The sequence below is a fragment of the Zingiber officinale genome, chromosome 1B (assembly GCF_018446385.1).
Source record: "Zingiber officinale cultivar Zhangliang chromosome 1B, Zo_v1.1, whole genome shotgun sequence".
Classification (NCBI taxonomy): Eukaryota; Viridiplantae; Streptophyta; class Magnoliopsida; order Zingiberales; family Zingiberaceae; genus Zingiber; species Zingiber officinale.
Window position 1 is genome coordinate 156,316,812 of NC_055986.1, and position 21,184 is coordinate 156,337,995.

Sequence of the window (21,184 nt, forward strand, 5' to 3'; positions counted from 1 at the left end):
TTTTCCTAAATCATGAGGACTCAACTTTTCTAGGGATGTATCCAAAGCGGTTGTTCCCAATCCACCATCTTTTCTAGATCATGAGCACTTAGCCTTTCCGGGATGTATCTAAAGAGGTTGTTCCTAATCCGTCATCTTTCTCAAGTCATGAAGACCTGATCCTCATAAGCTATGCCTTCATGTCATGTTTGTTGGCTGTTTGGCATGGACTCGCATGTATAGGTCAAGACTTATATTGCCCTCCTGATGGTGTAGAGGCAGGGAGTTCAATCAATTTACCAAACACACTGGTTTAAGTCCTCATTACGTTACACTGTAGGACATTTTCCTCCCATAGGATGAAAATATCAAAATCTAGGACGTTCGTTATTAGGCGAGAAGTTACTTGTGCTTTCAAATTTATCGATAGACAAACTAAGAAAAATGCCACCCACCTCAAGGATTAATTGGGCATGTAAGAGTCTAGAGTGAGAATTCATTGGCATCACTTTTTTTTCATTTTTGAAGCTTCTTTCTTTTCCATTGCTAAATCATGAAAAAAGCAAACCCTAAGAAATACGCTGACCTACCCTTCGGTTGGCGTACAATACTACACTTAAGTGAAAGCTTACACCGTCAGACGGTGGGCTCCACTTGCTGGACCAATGACATGCTCCCTTTCTCTGTAGCCTACTTTAGTTTTGGCATACGATCTGTCTTAAGGCGATCTGTATCCAGATGCAGGCGACGCAGTCCTTTGTACACCGCAGCAGACTCTCGCCTCCACCAGAAGTACCGAAAGAATCGGGACGAGCGATCTTTGTCGTCCGGCATTAAGTCGCCAGGTTACTTTTCCTCTTCGACTCATGCCTCTTCGAGATTTTTGTCCTCGCTGCAGCAACATTGAGTGGAGATTTTGTCTTTCGAGGGTCTAAATTTATGTTACGGAATTTTTTCTAGTTCTTGAACTTGCTGTTTTTTAAAGGCTGTGACCCTTCCTAAATACGGTCTTGGATCAGACATTCTTGGGACGGATGGTTATCTCATTTTTAGTTATTTTTTGGCAGCAAGTTACCAAGGCCAGTGAAGTTCGTCTTCGTTTTCAGTTCTGATTTTCATAATTAGTTCTTGAGGTGTACTCTTTTTGACACATTGATTGTCGTTTCAAAGTTTGTTATTTGAAAAGGTATAACAAGAGTTTAATTAATATCATGATCAGTTTGTTGGATTTTGCCTGATTGAATATGGATAAAGAATCTGGGACGGCAATTTTTATTTTTTTATTTCCTAATGGTCACAATTCAATTATTCTGTTTTTGTAGAAATTTTTACTTGTCGTGCTGACATCCCAATCATTCTATTGTTGTTTAATGCAGATTTCTGCAAAGTCCATAGCTGTCCATTAGACGGCTCATTGCAATTTGTGTGACATTTTAGTGAAACTAGCTGGAGGGAGTGTAAAAATATGGGAAATGAAAAGAGTATCTACTTGTTATTTGATGATTAGTGAATAGTTCAAGAATATTTTTACATATTCTAAGATGCATTAGGTTTCCTTGCCAAAAGTATGATGAGTAGGACAAATAAAAGGCAGGAGTTGATTGGTAACTGTAATGAAGGAACCTCTGCCCGTACTCGACCTCTCAGCTTTGAAGATATCATGTTGAAGCGAAAAAAGAAACTCACAGCTGATGGTAAAGAAAGAACAAGAAGCTGGAAGGAACAGTTGGTACAGAATGATGTAAAACTCACTTCAGACCAAATGGATGGTGTGAGGACCAATAAGGGCATGAAGGAATTGAAGGATGAGAAGAAAGAAAGCTCTATCAAGGCAAAAGGAAAAACAATGAAGGTAAAGGATGGTCAATTAGGGAGCACCTATAAGCACAAGCTTGATTTTGATGTTAATGAGGTATCAAAATCAAACTACACGAGTAACCGCAAGGATAATGGAAGAATGAATGAAAAGAAAAATAATCATAGGAGCAGAGATGACAAAATGGAAACAAGTCTTAGAAAAGATCTGGAAAGGAAACAACTGAACCATAGCACAGAAAAGGATAAACATAAGGATAGAGAGAGAAAACCAAGAGAGGAGATACAAAGAAAGGAACATTGTTATACCTATGAAAAAAATAGATCAGAAACTCAGTACTTTAGTTTGAGAAAGTTTGATAGGTATGATTCTCAGAGACTTCAATATTCAGAATATGCTGAAAGAAATGATAGAAGGAAGGATGCTTCAAAGCCTTATTTTGAAGAACCCAAGTCAAAAAGGAGGAGATCTAGAAGCCCAGAACGTGAACGTGAACGTGAACCAGAACACTATAGGTCCTCTCCTGAGGTACATAAGCATTCCTATCGTGGATGGGTGCATGAACATTCATCATTTTCATCACACCAAGAAAAATCAAGGAGAAAGCATTCTGATGGGGACAAGCTGATAACGTCAGGGAATGATGGGTATAATGCTTCCAATCATCACAAACATGGGAGTGGGCTTGGTGGCTACTCTCCTAGGAAGAAGAGACCTGAAGCTCCTCATAGGAGTCCATCACCAATTCTTCCGTCTCAAGAACGGAAAGCTGCCAAATGGGATCATCCTCCTTCAGAGGCAAGGAATTCTGGTTTCAGAGTGATGCCTTCTAATGATCAGACAGCTTTCACTAAGATACAAGAGCCAGCCTTAACTGAACCAGTCACAGCAGCCGCCGAAATTCCACCGCATGCACCTGCTGCAGAGATTCCATCATTTGTGATTAGTGCATCTGTTGATTCTGTGCAGCTAACACAAGCAACCCGTCCTATGAGAAGGCTTTATGTAGAAAATTTACCTGCATCAGCTTCTGAAAAGTCAGTAGTGGATTTTCTTAATGATCTGTTAGTATCATCAGGTGTTAATCACATCAAAGGAACTAGTGCATGTATCAACTGCATAGTATGTGGAAATGTTACTTCAAATAGATGATTGATTTATAGTTTGATATTGCTTGCTTTATTCCATTTTATTTGTTTTTATAATGAGATACTAGCATAATTTTATTACTATATTACAGTTACATAAAGAGAGAAATCAAGCTCTTGTTGAATTTCTCACACCCCAGGATGCTAATTCTGCCCTCACATTTGATGGAAGGTCATTCTCTGGAGCACTTCTTAAATTCAGAAGGCCAAAAGACTTTGTTGAAGCATTAGTAAGGCCTTTAATATTCATTACTCATGTTTTTGTAACTTCTTTTACATTAATTTCTTGAAAGTTTTGTGGTACATTGATAATTGAACTCGGAACTTATAACTATGCCTCGTCTATTAACCAGTAACCACAGCGAGTCTCATCTTTTAAATATTATTTTAACTTTCAGGATTATTAAATAAAGCTTAATGCATTGTGTGGGTAAAAAGCAGTGGTCTAATGGTCAAATGGTGGATTATTATTTTATTGCATTGAATGAGACATCTGGCCTTGCAACTTGCTTATGAGGTTAACATTAAAATTTTCATCATCCGATCTATTGCTGTTAGCATATTTTAATTGGTTGATCCACATGCCAATCAATACATCTTTGTTGAAAGATGGAAGTTGGACTTACATTGCTAGAATTGGAATCAACATGGTTTATAAGATACGAATACAAGTAGATGCTGGAGCTCTGGTGCTTTATCACCATATGTCATAGCAAAACTAAATTAAGACCACATTTTCACACTTGGTGGTTCTACCTTATTGTGTTAATCATAAACTTTATACGGTCGGCATCCTTGTATCAACACTGTTGGTAGTGGCACTAATTGGTTTAGGGTCTGATTCTCATCTGGCTAGCATGTGTGAACCTTGTTGGCATATTAATGACTTGGGTTTTGGAGTTGAAGTCACATAGGTTTCACTAACCGTTGTTGCATCCCTATGAATGATGTTATCATTATTTTGGACAATGGTGAATAATAATATCATGAAAATGAAGTTTCCTCGTCTGACATCCTCTTTAAAGAAGCAACTATATATTCTTCCCTAATCACTAGTTCACCTCTTACCTTTTTATCTAATTTCTTTAAATTGGATGTTGAAGTTGTTACACGAGTTTTGTCTCTCTTTGCTTTATATTATTGGACCTTTGTCTTTCACTTTTGTATGGTGACTTGGATTGCCTCTCGGTTGAGAATGTTCTGACTGTAATTTTGGTTAGACTCACTGTTAATGGCTATGCCGAGGTTTAGATTACAATTCTCATTCTAAAGTTGCATCATTTTTTTTGGCTAAGTATCACTTTTGCTTATCCCTCTTCAACCTATTAAGCAACGAATTGAAATGGTCATAGGTTTTGTACTTTAATTAATCAATGGTTCATTAGCCTTGATATCACTCCAATTCACCATTTCATCATCCTTATTTGGAACAAAGCCAAAATCCTTATTTGATTCAAAGCCAAAATCAAAGGCCCTTAAATTCATCGTCTCTTGTTCTTCCTTTATCGTTTTCTCACAGTTGAAGAGATCACAGTGAATATATCCCACATTCTCTAATTGGGTTTTTCTTATTTAGGAAAACTGACAACATTATTGTAGATCCACCAACTGTTTAACTCCTTTTTTCTTCTAGAATGACTCTCAGTTAGTGGCACACATCGTGGGGGATATAGATCATCTTTCCTGTGACATTCCACACTTTCATATAGATCAATGAGAAAATGGATCAATTCTTCCACAACCACTTGAAGATTGTGTAAGCAGTCTATTTTTTTTCTTCAGTGTGGGTAACATTCTCCTTATTGTTACTGTCACTCACTTATAAAATAAATAGGCAAAGTAAACTAAATCATGTAAACAAGGAGTATCAAATTTTCCCATTTTTTATTTGACCTACAGGCAATTTACATGTGCACAACACTGCAAAAGAATAAAAAAAGGGAAAAAGTCACTTGGATTTATCTCATGATATTATATTTTTTAAGATCACTGTCAAAGAATCATTTGTATCTCAACTATATGAGTATTATTACATCAAGTTAAGATGATAATATAAAATAATTAAAGACCATATTTCATTATCAAGTTAGATAAATAAATGACATTGACTTTTGGTGCCTCTAGTGCACTAGCTTAGGTTTCTCAAATATATTCGGCTTAATGTTCTTTTAACCTTGAACAATACAGTTCATAAGCATTCTATTGCCATAATAATTTCATTTATGTACATTAAAATATGCTGCGTAGTTTAATCTTCTACATGCCTTTGCCACTTGAGGTGCTAACATAAGTACATCGTCGGTGGGCGAAACCCCCCATGATTTACCTCTCTTCCAAACAGTGGGGGCCACTCTGGAGGGTTTGCCTAGGTGACAATTTCACCTTTTGCTATCAATAAGTACATCGTCAGACCATGTTTATCTCAACTTAGCTACATGAATTTTATCCCTCCACTGTGCTTATGCATGGCCATATTAATACTATATTCATTAGTTAAATCTTTATTGCTTGTAAACTAATGTTCTTTGGTCTCCTTTTACGATTTGCACCTTTTACTCATTCAACTCTTCTAGTTTTATAGTCTATTGGCCGTATCTAACAATGTCCATAACATCTCAAACTCCATGTCACATCAACCTATTTTTTCTCATTTTATCATTATTTAATTGTTCGTGAATATTAGTATCTTTTATTTTATAGTCTTTAGTAACTCGACCCATTTATCTTGGCATTCTTATCTCTACTACATAACTTTTATTTTTGTATATGTTGTTTCCTAATAGCCCACTACTCTAATCCATAATTGTACCACACTTATATAAAATTTTCCTTTTAGCCTAAACGAATATGAATACATTGATCACATAAGACTTCAAAAGCTCCTCTCCATTCTAACCATATATGTATATACTTATCTTATTAATAATATCTTTATCATTAACCTATTATTAAATAGTAGATGCAAGATGCCTAAAATTCTTACTTATTGAGATTTCATGTTCCTCTATCTACTTCGTTATTTTTTTTTTGTTTTGCTAGTGAGACTACATTTCGTATATTCAATTTGTGTTCTATTTATCTTAAACTTTGTCTCTAAAGTTTTTCTCCATAATTCAAACTTCCAGCCTTTTACCAAGGGCACACCCACACTTTATTAAATACCCAAAAAATGCACCATACCTTGAAATTTACCAAAGAATGTACCTGAGACGTCCTCAAATTCCCCTTCACCTAACTTGCTTCGCTAAATCAGTTATTGTATAAACCAGCAGCTGACTTAAAGTGATTCCAGTCAACTTGATGTTATTCTAACATGGGGCTTTAAAAAAAATGAATATGAACAATTTTCTATGAACACCAGGAGTGCAACAGTGCCTGTTTGTTACAAATTTAGGGAAACACTAGTAGTGCAATATTGCTGATTGACACAAACTCAAGGTCTTTAAGGCTATTAAATACTTTTAGTTAAACATGATTAACAACTACCAATCGATTGAAATAGCATCCAATATACTTGAATTGTTTGGCAATGTATCAGTTAAATTGGGTTGGGTGGAGGAGCATTTTGGAAAACAGGTGTGACGACTTCTAAAATTCTACTCTTGCTGGAAAGATTGCTTGCTCGGTCTTGCACAGTACAGGTGGAGACAAAGTGACAATTTTCATGTAGCAATGCAAATCTTATAAATTTTTCTGGTGTCAACCCTGTTCCAGCTTCACCCATGTTGATTGAATGCAATGATATTTTAGACCATGCACTCTAGTAGAATGCAGCAAAGAAGCCTCTCTATAACCATCTCATATTATTTGAAAGCTTTGAGCACAAATTCTAGTACTAATTTCCAACAATCATATGATTTATATCCCACTTATTATGATATTTTCTCATGTACACGTTTTGATGGTTCATTTAAACAATTACGATTTATGATTTTATCATTTAGCTAAGCCTATCATGTTTTCAAACAAACCAATAAAAACAGTTCATATTTGTGGGTGGTGTTCCAGTCAGAGGGCCACCTGAATCATGACTGTTTGAGGGAGGGCACACGGGCATGGTGGAGAGTGGTGAAAAGAGGGAGTAATGCCATGGTAAGTCCCCGGGTGAAGATATTCTTGAATCTTGTACCCATGTTCTTTAGGGGACTAAAAGGTTAAAGGTTGTCATATTTTCCTATATGCATCAAAAACTATGATTTTGAAGGCTTCTACAACAACAACAACCAAGCATTTTCCCACTAGGTGGGGTCGGCTGTATGAATCCTTTTACGCCATTGAGCTCTATCTCCTATTATATCATCATCTATATTTAAATAAATTTTATCTTGTTTTATTGTTGCTAACCAAGTCTTTTTTGGTCATCCTCTTCCTCGTTTGATATGCATATTTATCATAGTTTCACATCGCCTAACTGGAGCATTTATTGGTCGTCTAAGTACATGTCCGTACCATCTTAAACGTGTCTCTCGGAGTTTTTCCTCAATAGATGCAACTCCGACTTTCTCTCTAATGCTCTCATTTCTTATTTTGTCCATCTTCGTATGTCCACACATCCACCTTAACATCCTCATCTCTGCAACTCTCATCTTCTGCTCGTGTGCTCGAGTTATAGCCCAACATTCAGCTTCATATAACATAGCAGATCTAACTGCGGTTTTATAGAACTTACCTTTAAGTTTAAGAGGTACTTTACGGTCACATAAAACACTCGACGCTCCCCTCCATTTCACCCATCCTGCTTGTATTCTATGTAAGACATCTCTCTCAATCCCTCCATCATTTTGTAAAAATGATCCTAAATATTTAAATCGCTCGGTTCCAGGCAACTCGTCCTCTCCTATCTTAACAATTGTTTCATTACTTCTAATACTGCTAAACTTAAATTCCATATATTCTGTCTTTAATCTACTAAGCTTAAAACCTTTCCCTTCTAGTGTTTCCCTCCAAGATTCTAGCTTAGCATATACTCCTTCACGTGTCTCATCTACCAAAATAATATCATCTGCAAACAACATGCACCACGGTACTGTGTCTTGAATGTGCGCAGTGAGTTCATCCATAATTAGTGTAAAAAGATAGAGAGTTGATCCTTGATGTAACCCTATCTTTATTGGAAATGCTTCAGTTACTCCGCCTGAAGTCTTTACTCTGGTCGTTACATCCTCGTACATATCCTTAATTAGTTCAATATATGCTACGCTAACACCTCTCTTTTCTAAAATTCGCCATATAATTTCTCTTGGGACTCTATCATACGCTTTTTCTAAGTCAATGAATACCATGTGTAGATCTTGTTTTTGCTTCCGATATTTTTCAATTAATTGTCTAAGAAGATGTATAACTTCTATTGTCGACCTTGCAAAACCCAAATTGATTTTCTGTCACTGTGGTCTCCTTCCTTAATCTTTTTTCTATTACTTTTTCCCAAAGTTTCATAGTATGACTCATTAGTTTAATACTCCTATAGTTTGTACAATTTTGTACGTCTCCCTTATTCTTATATAAGGGAACTAGAGTACTTATCCTCCATTGATCAGATATTTTTTTCGTTTTCAATATCATGTTAAATAATTTTGTAAGCCATTCAATACCTTTTTCCCTAAGCACTTCCACACCTCTATCGGAATATCATCTGGTCCAACGGCTTTTCCATTGTGCATCTCATTTAAAGTTTGTTTTACTTCTGAAGTTTGAATTCTACGATAAAAATTAAAATTTCGATGCTCATTTGACCTAATTAAATTACCCAAGTTAAGTTGGTCTCCTAAACCTTCATTAAAAAGTTGATGAAAATACCTCTTCCACCGCTCTTTTATTTCTCCATCGCTTACTAATACCCTATTACATTCATCTTTAATACATTTTATTTGACTAAGATCTCTTGTTTTTCTTTCTCACTTTAGCTATTCTATAAATGTCTCTTTCCCCTTCTTTTGTATCCAATTTTTGATATAACCGTTCAAAAGTTTCATTTTTTACTTCACTCACCACTTTCTTAACTTCTTTCTTGACTATTGTATATTTTTTTAAGTTTTCCTCATTCTTACAAATATATAATTCCTTATAAGCTATTCGTTTTTCCTTCACTTTCTCTTGTACTTTCTCATTCCACCACCAAGATTCTTTACATAGCGGTGCATGCCCCTTTGACTCACCGAGGACACTCTTAGCTACTATTTTTAACTTTGATACCATCTTATCCCATGTTGTATTGTATATTTTGAATGCTTCTATTGTGAATTAAATCCTTATGTACTGTGAACAATAGGTGTTACACTGTGCGGAGAGATGGAGCCCTTTTGTCACCCTATTATTGGTGATTGTTACTGTCATCACATTTCTGGCTTCATCGACATTTTTTTATAAATGTTTTAGTCGGTGATATAACTATGAATTTTTAAATAATGTTGATCATAACAGTGAGCTGATCATTTGTATACCTGTTATTGATAAATTTATCTCTGGTGGTTGGTTCTTTTGCAATTATCATTCTGATAGTTTTTCATATCCACTACATGCTGCATTGAATGCTAATTAGTAATCACTTTTTGTTACGGGTTCACTAATTTAGTAACTTTGTGCTGCCTAATGTACTTGGTTGAATTCATTTTGTTTGTTAAAAAAATGTTTATTTCTTTTGCTTTCATCTGAACATTACTTTTCAATCTGATTTTCTTGGTGTCTATATTGTTAACTTGTTTCTTATTTCAATCTGGATGCTGAATGGTGCTTTCTGCATTATCATTCATTTCCTGTAATTAATAAAATAAGTGAATTGAGATTGGTGAATAAGAATGATCCGTTGTATCAGAGAAAGATCTAAATATTTTCTTTGAAATCTTTTCTCCCAGTATGGTTATTCATTCGATACTCTCCTCACCGTGATATTTAAAATCATGTAAAATTCATTCAATTCCAATTTATTTATTGTTGTTCCTTTCCATGATATCAAATGGACTGAAATACAGTAATGCTCTCTCTGCTAATCGAATGAGGCCTCACTTCTATTTATAGAATTAATTCCTATTGGGGATTATAGCAAATAATGCATCTGACTAGTGTACTAAATCATCAGATTTGTAATTGAACTACGTTACTTTTCTTTTTGAAGACTTGCATATGTGGGTACTAGTTCAATGTTTGAGCTTTAATGGGATTTGGTCTTAGCTGAGGAATGGTTGATGGTATTGACAAGTTAAATTCAATTTAAGCTTCATACTAAAGTTTCTACTTTGTAGTAGATTAGGACTAAATTTACCAAACTATATATTCCTTAAACTTTGGAATTAGATGGATTAATTGTTATCACAATTTTTTTTCTTGAGTCATTCCTGAAAATTACTTTTTGAGGTTCGTATTAGCAGTTTTTTTTACCTATTTTTCCTTTTGGGTTTGCAATAGCAGTGGTAATTGTTTTCCCCAATCGAACATTGTCTGACTATCACATTGAAATCTTTTTTAAATAGGGTAATTTTATTGGGTGTATCATAATTCGCATTCGTGATCATGACAAAGCGAGGACTTTATAAAGCTGATTCCAGGTGTTGTGCAAGATGTACTGCTTATACACTGATTTCTGGTGATTTACTTTTAATAGAGTACCTTCTTGGAGAATCATTCTGCCATGTTTGCCTTAATTTTATGGCAAGTTTTACAAAATGATATTTAGTGAAGCATGTTGGCCCTTCTGTGGGACTGAGGTTACACAATCTGATGCATGACGACCTGGTTCATGAAGAACTGAACTTGTCCACTACTTACAAATATAGTATCATATTCTATTATGGTTCTCTACATTTGGGTACGATAGGCACAGTCATTGCAAGTGTACCAAAAGCAATATGTCTTATTTGATTTTTCCACACCCATATTTTTCATTTTTTCCTTCTTGCAAAGATTATTTTTTGTTATAATTTGCCTCGCCATATAATACATAGATTATACTCTCCTTTTTCTAAGTTCTGATGTTTTTGGTATCTCAGTATAAATATGCTTTAAATTTTAACTCTCCTTTTCATTATATATTTTCTTTTTCTAAGTTCAGACAATTGGTGTCCCAGTATATACTTTTGGAGTTTTTATGCAGAAATATATTCTAATCGACTGTTCATGAGTTGGATTTTCAAACTTGTGTGCTATATTTCTTTAGCTCAATTTCTATATGAAATTATTGACACTCTTTTAGATTGCTCCTTGCTAGAAGCTGAGTGTATTTTCTTGAACTATGTTAATGATATATACTTGGTATTGTTGTTCTCTCCTGTGTTGAAAATAGTAATCAATGAATGGAAATTTTGAGAAATTTGTATTTTGGTCTTGTTGTCTAGCACTTTATACCTAGTTAGGGCTCACCATGGGTTTGATATGTAGACATTATACTTGTGCTGACACATTAGGTCTCCTTTTATGGCAGGCGCTGGCACAAAGTGTGTTTAGGATTCATTGTGCCTGGAATGTACAACAACGCATCTACTAAGGGGATTTTCTTTCTCCGAGTCACAATTCAATTATTTGATCATGTCATCTTCCCAGTTACAGAAACTTACCTATATGCACGGGTCTTCTATGTTAAATTCCTGATCATTTTATCTGAAGGCATTGCATCTCACTTCCTGTTTGTTCCTGCCTAGCTCTTATCTTCAAGGATATTAATATGCAGATGAACCAAGTGTGAGAAACATATTAAAAGGGCTAGATCATGCAAAGTTCTATCCCGAGTAGGAACTTGCTAAGATAATTTATGATGCTCAGATAATAATTCTTTCAATTTCCATATTTCTTCAATGAAAATCCACCATAAACTTTTCAGTTTATTTAGTAACGGATGCATAGTTCATTCAGTGGGCAATACAGAGAAATTTTGAAATGCTTAATTTACATAACCATTTACTGTCAATTCACAAATAGTGGTATCTAAAACCCCAAACACCACTTCACCTACTGGCTGCTGGCACATGAAAGATTACGAACTACGGACAAGATGCCCTATGTACCCAACAACACCTGTTCACTATGTTGGCAAGAAGATGAGACCAATGGACACATTTTCTTCCGATGTGCAATCACTATGCAACTGTGGAGTAGGGTTCGCGGATGGACCGGTATCAGATTTGAGATCAACACGATGACAAGTCTATTTCGAGCTTTCCGTAGGCAAATCCATGGCAAAGGACGAGTGGCAAAGGCACGTTACTTAGCAATCACTTGTATGATTTTTCTCCTATGGCAAGCTCGTAATTGATGTCGTTTTGAGGGATGTGAGCGTTATGAACACACCACATATCATAACACCACATATTTAAAAAGAAGGGTGTATATCAAGAGAATTGATTTAGCTATAGTAATTGATTTTTATTTAAGTCAAGTATTTTTTAGATTGAGTCAAGTATCTTTTATTTTCAGTAGGATTGAGTCTAGTATCTTTTATTTTTTGTAAGAATAAACCTTTCTTATTCGGTATTTGTTTTCTTCCTTCGTTCGGAAGAAGCATTAGTAGTTGCATTTAAATGGTTGGAATAATGCAATAAAGAGGAGGACTGAGTTTACAAAAAGAAATCAAACCTCATAGATTGAGAGGTTCTCTATTTCCAAGGAACTTCAAATTATCCCCTATCACTCACTATAGGCCGTCAAGGTCGTAAAACCAAGAAGATGAAGATTAATTCCACCGATCAGCTGGTAAACCGTCTCATTACGCCATCCATATCCAAGGACCATAACAAATTGGTATCAGAGCTCATCGTAATGGGTGACTCACAAGCACTTCAACAATGCTTTGATGCTTTTCTCAAAATTTACTAGGAAGACAAAGCTATCAATGAAAAATGGTAGCAGCTTATCCATGCTCAACTAGAGGAATTGTCCAAATGCTTCTCTAAGCTACGCTTGCACAACAACTATCCCGGTGAAGAGAGTAGCAACCATTTTGACCCACAAGGGCATCGCTTGAAAGGGTACTGTGACCTTGAGGAGGGATCCTCATATATACCACAATATTCGAAAATGGATTTCCCACGTAAAGTCCTATACTCATATATGTAATATAATTATAATTATTTATAATTGTAAATAATTGTAATATGTTTAATAATATTTTTTAAAATTTAATATTAATAATATTTACTATTTTTTTATGAACTCTTGGTTAATACTTGAAAAAAATATGATAAATCAATAGTTTCTAGAAATTTACGACCTTTTGTTTTAGGGTCGTTGGACGAGTTTATTTATCCGTTGGGATGGCTCAATTGATGTGACATTTTTTTTTTCCATCAATGCACTTCGGAAGAAGAAAAGGTTGGCCTAGCCTCATTCCATCTTGAGGGAGATGACCAATTATGGTTCATCAAATTAGAATGTGATCGACCTCATATTCAATGGGAGGAATTTAAAGATCTGTGTAATATGAGGTTTGGGCTACCTGTTCGCAATGACAAATTAGGCGAGCTTGCCAAACTTCAACAATCAGGATCCGTGGAAGACTACCTGTGAAAGTTTGAATAATTGGTGGCACGAGCGAGTTCCTTAACATTAGAACAAGAAGTTCAAATATTCATTAGTGGCCTCCAAGATCACATCGCTGTGGGAGTCGAGCTTCACCACTCAAAAGATCTCACATTGGCTATGAGTTTTGCCCGTTTTTATGAACGCCGCTCTAAACGATCTGAATCTACCGTCACACTGCGATGCACCCTCATCCGGCCACCGAAGTAAGCATTTATCAAATGATTAAATCGGGAGGAAATGGAAGAATGATGTGCCAAGGACTTTTGTTTTAATTGTGATGAACTTTACACTCCGGATCATCGTTGCAAATGCCTTTTCTAGCTTTTTCTAGCTTGAGGATTAAAAGATTCTGATGAACAAGACCACGTCGAGGATGTTGAAATTTCCTTCAATGCGATCATAAGCACTCACGCTCCTCAAACCATGCGGAGTCATGGGAAGACGCAGTAGCTATCATAGAATGTTACCCATCATTCGTGTTTGCGGACAAACTTGTTTTTCAGGGAGGGAGTAATGTTATAGACACACACTACAGATTTAGAAAAAAGGATGCATATCAAGAGAATTGATTAAGCTATAGTTATTGATTTTTATTTAAGTAGAGTATTTTTTATTTTTAGTAGGATTGAGTTGAAACATGTCATCTCTGTCTACCATCTGAAACATAATGGTGATCCTGGTGACCAATTACTTTTTTGTGTCCATTGTCAAATATGAATACCTTGTTGTGAGTAGGTTTATTAAAAAATTTCTCAGATCTGAACGCGTCTATCGAATAAGAGCTAATACAAATGCAAGTTTTTCCAAGTCTAATATGAGGGGAAGGCGAAGCAAGTTTTGTAAACCTAAGACATGAGAAATCCCAATTAGCCTTCTAGACTTGGGATAGAGAAGAATGTTGCTCCAAGGAGTTTGTTTTTTAGCTTACCTCTAGCTATAATACTATGCCTTGTTACCTAAGAGTATTTTACGCTTCAGTACACCAATAAAAAAAATTTAAGAATGTAAAAGATTTCAGTATAGTATCTCCATTTACACTGTCGAGAAGGGGAGCCTTGGCGCAGCGGTAAAGTTGTTGCCATGTGACCAAAAAAGTCACAGGTTCGAATCCTGGAAACAGCCTCTTGCAAAAAGCAGAGTAAGACTGCGTACAATGGATCCTTCTCCGGGACCCCGCATAGCGGGAGCTTCGTGCACCGGATTGTCTTTTTTTTTTTTTTATCTTCATTTACACTGTAGCATACTGATGTGTTCACCACCCAGTATTTCCTGTGGTAGCTGATTCCATTCTTTAAGAGGGATGTTTATTTGTTGTGTTTTATATGCCTCATACAAAATCTTTTTCATTTGTGAAATTTGCACCGCTTATCTCTTTCATCAGTTGTAAAGGCACATAATCATTGTGATGACATGTCACTGAATGTACTCGAAACTAGTAGTTATTTTTCTGTTTTGGAGCATCACCAGGTTTTCCTTTTCAATGGATTGATATATATACAGCACGTGCACACAGACAACTATCTACAAGCTGATTTTTTTTTAGAGCATCTATGATATTCTTTTTTTTTTGTGGTTCTTGTGAATTGTTGTTGCTTCTTGTTTAGTGTCTTCATTGTTCATCATGTTTTTTTTTATATTAAGGTTGATGTTCTGTAGCAGGTTTTCAGACAGTTCCTATTTTCATGCAGACTGATGCTCCAGAGAAAGAACAGGAAGAGATAAGCGTGGTAGCTGATATTGTGAGGGAATCACCCTACAAGGTGCCTGTTCATTATATTCTTCTATTCTTCAATTCACTGGATATTTATGCTGAGTCATTTGCATTTGGTTAGTTGCTATAGCTTGATTGATGATATTGCATATTACTAAGGAAAACATATTAGATCAGATCTAATTGGTCCAGTCCATTGCTTAGCAAAATTTCTAGTCTCTCTCACATCCCTACGCAGAGTTCACAGTCACAAGCACTGTTAGCATTCCATTAGCTCATTAGCTTTCCCTGATACACATGTATGTTATTGTCTTGTGTAGTCCTCTCATCCTACTTATTGCCATTTATATTTTGTGTTTAAGTTGCTTTGTTAAATTTGTCTAATTTTTTATTTCATGTAAAGTTGGTTATGTCGAGTTGAATAAAGGTATAAACCTAAACTGTCAGAAACTATCAGGTCATTAATAAAAGTTTGACAAGGTTGATCATGCTCCACCCCACCATATTTATGCTGGATTTTTTAACCAATAAAAAAAATAAACTGCACATGCTATGCTAGTTGAATTGACAGCTTTTAAATGTGATTTTGAAATTCACCTCTTGACCTATTTGTGTGCATTGGTCAAAACTGTTGGCAACGTGGACTAAAAACATGTTTTAATACAACTCAATATCTTGAGATCCCTATTCTTTATCATTCCATTATAATAAGGTTCCTTTAGTCGTTCAATCATCATCTTTAGATAGATAAATTAGACAAATGAACTATATTAAAGGATAGATGATTCTACCAGAAGGTACTTATTCTCATATCATACATATAAATAATTGGCTTGTATGTGTTATCCTTCCAGTGTGTATGATTGAAGCTTTTTCTTTGTTCATAAATGCTTCCTAATGAAACAGAGAATGAGAAATCCTAGTGTGACGAAAGAACTAATCAGTGATATTAGTCCAGCATATGAGATAGCACCTCCAGATCCTTATTGTCATGTTGTGAAAAACATGTCATGGCACGGTTTTAATTTGAACATCGAGATTCTCACATTGAACAGTAAACCTTGATTATAAGCATCTGGATAAATAGCTACAGGTCTTAATTTCTCATATATTGTGACACCTTGAGTGGATTAGGTTTCGTCAGCTGATAAGTGTTTTCTAAGTGGACATCATAAACGAAGGCCCAATTAAGTCAGGAAGGTAAAATGAGCCTTGAACAGTTTGAACCTCGTGTGATGCATTGTCAATGTTTTCTTTTGAGCTTAGGATAGCTTTGGACATTGTTATTTTATTGAAGTCTTGTAATGGAGACACATTAAATAATTTATGGGTCCTCCAAATTGTTAGAAGTCTAGAGACAAATGGAGATATTTTTGAAACTTCAGGGGCCGAAATGGAGTTTTATTTTTTAAATTTAAAACACGTAGAAGGATTCCACGCCTAAACGTTTCCAACTCTCAAATTTATAGAATGTAAGTGCTATTTCATATTTACAAATTTCCTTCGAGGCCTCCAATTTGTTATTACTAGTTCCTTAGGATTGACCATATAGTGGAATCATGAAAGTGAACTTAAGCACCTAAACATATTTATTGTCTTCTTGCATGAATCGACTTTTGAAGATATCAATGGTTAATGAGTGGGTGGTTGAAATGGAGACGATATTCAGGTTGTCTTGTGTGATCATCGTATGGCTCTTTGTTTGAAAAGAAAATTTTAATAAGTCTTGGTATAATCTGTCCTACATGGTAGATCGGTATTGGAATGTCAGGAAGTAACATATAGAAAAGATTAATGCAGCAGCAAAGAGAATATTATGTTGTAAATGTGGGATTATAAAAGAGACAAATGGGGTTACTAAAACAGATAAGAGAAAAAAATATTATTATGGAGGAGCAGTTAGGTGTGTGCTCCAATAGTTGATAAAATGAGAAAAAATAGATTGAAATGGCATAAATATGTTCAAAGGTGATGAACCAAGAAATTATGTAGTTTCGTGAGTTGAATTGATAAGAGTGGAAGACGTAAGGCATTGAGGGAGATTAAAGAAAATGACTATATAGGATGATAAAAGCTATGTTTGGTTATATAAACTTATAGATTCACGGGCTAAGAACAAGGGAGACGCATAAAATTGTATAAACTATAGGGGTATTCAACTAATAAGTTATACCATGAAACTTTAGGAAAGAGTAATAGAAAAAAGATTAAGAAAAAATGACCATGGTGATCGAAAATCAGTTTGGGTTCATGCTTGGAAAGTTGACAATATAAACTATACATATTCTTAGGCAACTAATTGAAAAGTCAGAGCAAAAACAATATCTGCACATGATATTCATTGACTTAGAAAAAACTTATGATAGGGTCCTAAGAAAAATTATATAAAGAATTCCAGAAAAGAGAGATGTTAGCGTAACATATATTGACCTAATTAATGATTTATGAGGATGTAATGACTAGAGTGAAAACTTCAAACGGATTAGCTGAAATATTTCTAATAAAGATAGTTACATCAAAGATTAGCTCTAAGCTCCAAACGGATTAACTTACTGGACACATTCAAGACATAGTACTGTGGTGCATGTTGTTTGCAGATGATTTTGTTTTGGTAGATAAGAGATATGAAGGAGTAAATGCTAAACTAGAATCTTGGTGGAAAATACTAGAAGTGAAAGGTTTTAGACTTAGTAGAGTAAAGACAGAATATATGAAATTTAAGTTTAGCAATATGATGTAATGAGAATTGTTAAGATAGGAGATGACGAGTTATTTGGAACCGAGAGTTTTAAGTATTTAGAATTATTTTTGGAAAATAATAGAGGGATTGAGAAAGATGTCTTATATATAATATAAGCAGGATGGTTGAAATGGAGGAGAGTACCGGGTGTTTTATGTGATCATAGAGTACTTTTAAAACTTAAAGGGAAGTTCTACAAAACGGCGATTAGACCTGTTATGTTATATGATGTTGAATATTGGGCTATGAGTCGAGCACATGAGCAAAAGATGAGAGTTGTAGAGATGAGGATGTTAAAGTGGATGTGTGGACATATAAGGATGGATAAAATAAGAAATGAGAGTATTAGAGAGAAAGTCTGAGTTGCATCGATTGAGGAAAAACTCACACGTTTAAGATGGGTACATGTACAATCAATAAATACTCCAGTTAGGTGATGTAAAACTATGATAATTACGTACATTAAACGAGAAAGAGAACGACAAAAAAAAACTTTATTATCAACAATAAAACAAGATAAAATTTATTTAAGTATAGATGATGATATAATAGGGGATAGAGTCCAATAGCGTAAAAGGATCTATCTAGTCAATCCCACCTAGTGGGATAAGACTTGGTTGGTGTTATAGACTCACAGGGATAGATAGCATCCATATAGTCTACCCTAAATAGTTGGGAAAAACATGCCTTGATGATGAATAATTTTTTATTAAATTTATACACAAAATGAGCCAGTTAGTTATAGAAAAAGGTTGAAAGGTTGAATTGGTCGATATTTCTGATTATGGTATTCATAATTGAATGTGCTCAACATCTAATGCTTGGTTATGTTAAATTTTATATTCCAGATCTTCATAGGAGGAATTTCTGAGGATATCTCATCTAATATGGTATGATGTTTGTCTAAATCTTCTTTTCTATTAGAAGAATACATGGTCCATGATTGTGCAACTTCTCTTCAATCACATTTACTGTTTGAGTTATTCTTTTAGCTTAAAGAGATTGTTGGTGCATATGGGAATCTTAAATCATATCACTTTGGGTTTGACAAGAAACTTAATGGACCATGTGCTTTTCTTGAGGTACAAATTCATGACTCATGTACCTGCTCTCTAAATTTTCTTACTTTTATGCTTTAGCATGACTGAAGTGCCTGTTATTGAAATTTGGTACCCCAGTATGAAGACCATTCAATTACTTCAAAGGGATGCGCTGGGCTAAATGGGATGAAGCTTGGTGGATGTATTCTAACTGTAGTGCAAGCTTTTCCTGATTTCGAGGTTGAGGTACTCTACTTTTGGAAGTCATCCATTTCATATTTAGGTTGATGAGATATGCGACTGACCTGCCACTATCATGGTTAAGGAAAAAACTGAAAGTGCTCCATGTTATGATATTCCCGCACATGCCAAGCCACTACTGCTCCCATTGACTAAAGTCCTTCATTTAAAAAATGTGGTATGCAAAACCAAATAATGTTTACTTTCAACTGTGTAAACATGTAAACATCATTGGTGATATAAACTTCAGTGTTTATGCCCCATTTTCATTTCTTCCTTTTGACTAACTTTTATTTGTAAAAAGCTCACTGAGGAGGAACTTAAGCTGTTTTCTGAATCTGAACTGGAGGAAATATTAGAAGATGTACGTTTGGAGTGCATGAGGTATGTATATTCTGTGTTAGTCATTACTCCCAGATGTCTAAAGCATCATTATGTATTAGTGTTTGAATTGGCAGGTTTGGAACTGTAAAAGAAGTCAACATTGTAAGATATAATAATGACCAAGTAGGTGCTGCTGGAGTTTTCGAAGAATCGTGTGTTAATCAATATTCCGTCCAGATAGAATGCAGAATGGAGGATCCAGATGATAAGAATCAACACTCTCAAGATCTAATGCCTAAAGAAGACATTGAAAGGGCAGGAGGTATAAGCAATGGTACTAACATGCCCCTCGGGGAGTCTGTAATCACCCATGGGACTGATTGTTCTGCGCCTGCAATAGAGGTTGGCCAACAGGTAGCTAATGAGGAAATTGGCCAACAGCTGGAGAATGATGAGGATGCAAGCATGAATGAAGAGATTGGCCTGATACCTTGTTCATCTTCACCAAAACTAGGTTCGGTGGACACCGAGATTGAAAGTAGTGCTTGCCTGAATAATATTGTTGCTGAACCTGCAGAATTAACAGCAAATGAAGCCGATGGAATAAAGAAGGATGTGGAAATTGCTAGTGTGGATTCTGCAGCAGTAGCAGACGAAGAGCGAACTGATGATGGAAAGGATGAAAATGAGGATGATGATGAATTTGTGTTTGAACCAAGCAGTATATTTGTGGAGTTCCTAAGGAAAGAAGCAGCTTGTTTCGCAGCACACTCGCTGCATGGCCGAACTTATGGTAAACAGACTGTCACAGCTGGTTTTTTCCCTTACGATAAGTATCTGGCACGATTCCATGGATTAAAGCAACCATGACAAATATTCTTGCATTCTTCACTTTAAAATGTCTGTCCTAATTGAAGATTTTGCAGGAGTAGACTCCATAAAGGAAATTGGAGGTTAGTTAGTCATTTTACCCATATCTAAATATTACAAATATCAATACTCCAGTTCCCTCTGCTATTCATTGTAATTAGATTGAAAATGAGTTTGTTCTGTGATGAAGAGTGGAATATTACCTGCCAACTCATTGCCTTGATGTATTTGGAGTTCCTTTTACTTGGGCATGTGCTCATTATGAATTTCACATTGTTGAAAATGGATGGATGTTCCTTCTTCGTCACCTACACATGGCGGAATGAAATCGTTATTCTTGGAAATGAAATATATATATGTATTTTTTTCATTTGGTATTTGTCCTGTAGTGTCAACCCAGCTTATCCAATCCATCAAGCTATCTATCTCGTGGAGTTCACTCAACTCACCAAGTTTGTCTAGTTTGATCACCTTGCTCAGATCATTATCTTACATTGATGTAGTGGCTGATCCTTTGAGAATCTATTCGATGAGATAAATAATAATAATAATTCTATGAGATAAATAATAATAATAATTCTATGAGATTTTGTGTTTTATGTTCGGTCAAGGATCATGTGAAATTAGCAATCCTATGAGTTTGAAGACAACAGAGGGAGACAAATCATGATCTGCCATCTACAAGTCAATCTTCAACCATTGAAACCTAATCAAAGTCGTACCTGGAGATATAACGTAAACACCAGCAACACTATCAGGAAATTAATTATATCTGAGTAAAAGTATCAGATCAGCTCCAGTGAAGAAGAG

At 35.3% G+C, this 21,184-nt stretch overlaps 1 protein-coding gene across 2 annotated transcripts; it reads left to right on the forward strand.

Annotated features, from left to right (window-relative positions):
• Window positions 1–688: 688 nt before the first annotated feature.
• On the forward strand, window positions 689–20,657 carry LOC121985926 (splicing factor U2af large subunit A-like). Of its 2 annotated transcripts, none has more exons than XM_042539651.1 (10): window positions 689–824; window positions 1,356–2,917; window positions 3,036–3,173; window positions 15,138–15,209; window positions 18,749–18,790; window positions 18,893–18,982; window positions 19,079–19,186; window positions 19,266–19,358; window positions 19,485–19,564; window positions 19,639–20,657. In XM_042539651.1, exons 2-10 carry the CDS (start codon window positions 1,547–1,549, stop codon window positions 20,372–20,374), a joined length of 2,730 nt encoding a protein of 909 aa, XP_042395585.1. In that variant the 5' UTR covers window positions 689–824; window positions 1,356–1,546; the 3' UTR covers window positions 20,375–20,657. The 2 variants fall into 2 exon arrangements, with proteins under 2 accessions (XP_042395585.1, XP_042395596.1); XM_042539662.1 differs by having other exon boundaries at window positions 19,079–19,180.
• Window positions 20,658–21,184: the final 527 nt, after the last annotated feature.